General features: G+C 49.7%; 1 protein-coding gene across 1 annotated transcript in view; it reads left to right on the forward strand.

The window, feature by feature from the left end:
- LOC133609144 (class I histocompatibility antigen, F10 alpha chain-like) overlaps positions 1-1,897 on the forward strand; it is a 22,581-nt gene extending 20,684 nt beyond the window's left edge. Inside the window, exons 5-7 of the mRNA XM_072913587.1 lie at positions 827-1,135; positions 1,301-1,380; positions 1,841-1,897. Of these exons, the coding sequence (XP_072769688.1) occupies positions 827-1,135; positions 1,301-1,380; positions 1,841-1,897 (446 nt within the window). The remainder of the gene's footprint in view (positions 1-826; positions 1,136-1,300; positions 1,381-1,840) is intronic.
- Positions 1,898-2,194: the final 297 nt, after the last annotated feature.

Here is a 2,194-nt window from a genome sequence, read left to right on the forward strand (position 1 = left end):
CCATCTTTACCTCCATCCACACCTTCTCTCCATCTTTATCTCCATCCACATCTTCTCTCCATCTTCATCTCCATCCACACTTTCTCTCCATCTTTACCTCCATCCACACCTTCTCTCCATCTTTACCTCCATCCACACCTTCTCTCCATCTTTACCTCCATCAACACCTTCTCTCCATCTTTACCTCCATCCACACCTTCTCTCCATCTTTACCTCCATCCACACCTTCTCTCCATCTTTACCTCTATCCACACCTTCTCTCCATCTTTATCTCCATCCACACCTTCTCTCCATCTTTATCTCCATCCACATCTTCTCTACATCTTGACCTCCATCCACACCTTCTCTCCATCTTTAATTCCATCCACACATTCTCTCCATCTTTATCTCCATCCACATCTTCTCTCCATCTTTATCTCCATCCACACCTTCTCTCCATCTTTACCTCCATCCACACCTTCTCTTCATCTTTACCTCCATCCACCCCTCTTCTCCATCTTTACCTCCATCCACACCTTCTCTCTATCTTTACCTCCATCCACTCCTTCTCTCCATCTTTACCTCCATCCACACCTTCTCTCCATCTTTACCTCCATCCACACCTTCTCTCCATCTTTACCTCCATCGACACCTTCCCTCCATCTTTACCTCCATCCACACCTTCTCTCCATTTTTACTTCCATCCACACCTTCTCTCCATCTTAACCTCCATCCACACCTTCTCTCCATCTTTACCTCCATCCACACCTTCTCTCCATCTTCACCTCCATCCACACCTTCTCCCCACGTTGTCTTCTGTTCACACGTGACATCACTTCCTGTGCAGAGCTTCCAGAGGTGTTCCTCCTCCAGAAGACGCCATCCTCTCCAGTCACCTGCATGGCGACAGGTTTCTACCCCGACTTAGCCGACCTGTTTTGGAGGAAAGACGGCGAGCAGATCTTCGAGGACGTGGAGCACGGAGAGCTGCTCCCCAACCACGACGGAACCTTCCAGATGTCGGTGGAGCTGAAAGTGGAGGTGACGGCCGAGGTGGAGGGCAAGTACGAATGTGTGTTCCAGCTGTCTGGCGTCAAGGAGGACCTGGTCACCAAGCTGGAGAGAAGAAGCATCCTGAGCAACGCAAGCCATGAAGGTGAGAAAGACACATTTAGTTGGAGATGTTTCCCATCACAAGTCCACCTGTCACCATTATTGATCCATGTCACCATGACAACGCTTGACGTCTGCATGCAAAGTAGTCATGAAGGTTTCCTCTTCATGCTTTGTCACTCCACTTGTGCTTTTTTGCTCTCCACAGCCAACTGGAGCGTCGCCCTCGCTGCCACGGCGGCGGTCGTCGCTGTGGCGGCCGTCCTGGCGGCCATCATCATCGTCATGGTCAGGCGTCACAGAAACAGACAAGGTGAGGGACACCAATGTCCTCCGTCTTCTTCTTCTTCTTCTTCTTCTTCTCGGTCCAGGCCGTGAGTTGATGCTTTCATCCGGGCTGCATGTTTTAGTTGCCTTCCAGCCAAACACTCAAAGATCCACAGAGACAGAGCGCACACTCTCACATAGAAACACGTGAGGAAAAAGTCCATTTCACCTTGTTTCACTTTCATTTCAGCACAGTACGATCCAGCTCGTAAGTAAAACATCTTTTCTTTGAGCCGCAAGAAACAAAGCCGTGGTGAAGCGTCACTCACATGGAGGTCTGATGTGGACCTTTGTTACAAGTTTAGCCTGAAAATCCCAACTTGAGCTGACTCCTTCACAATAAAAGACCCTCCTGTGAGCACACGCAATACAAAGTGTGGCATATCTCACGTTTGTCATGAGTCCTCATGATGAGGATCAGCCAAGTGAGACCTCAAGTGTGCTGACTCATCAAGAAGGTATCCTAGTCAGGAAGTAGAAGAGCAGCACTCTGCTTCTTCATGTTTCCAAGTCACACCTCAAAGATCTGATGTGAGTGACGAGGCACCTTCTGGATGTTCTTCCTTCACCGTTTGCGTTTGTCCCGCAGCTCGCCACGGCGGCGTGGAGCTCTCCGAGAGGGTGGCGGCTGAAGGCTGAGTAAGTCTGCACCTCCAAATGTTCTTGTGTGAAGATGATGTTCAACTTGCTTCTGTTGGGAATGTGCTGAGTCATCTTCTTCCTCCAGGATGCTTTGTGCACTGGAACACAGAGAGATGTCTCCATCGCTGAGGGA

The sequence above is a fragment of the Nerophis lumbriciformis genome, linkage group LG07, assembly GCF_033978685.3.
Source record: "Nerophis lumbriciformis linkage group LG07, RoL_Nlum_v2.1, whole genome shotgun sequence".
Lineage (NCBI taxonomy): Eukaryota > Metazoa > Chordata > Actinopteri > Syngnathiformes > Syngnathidae > Nerophis > Nerophis lumbriciformis.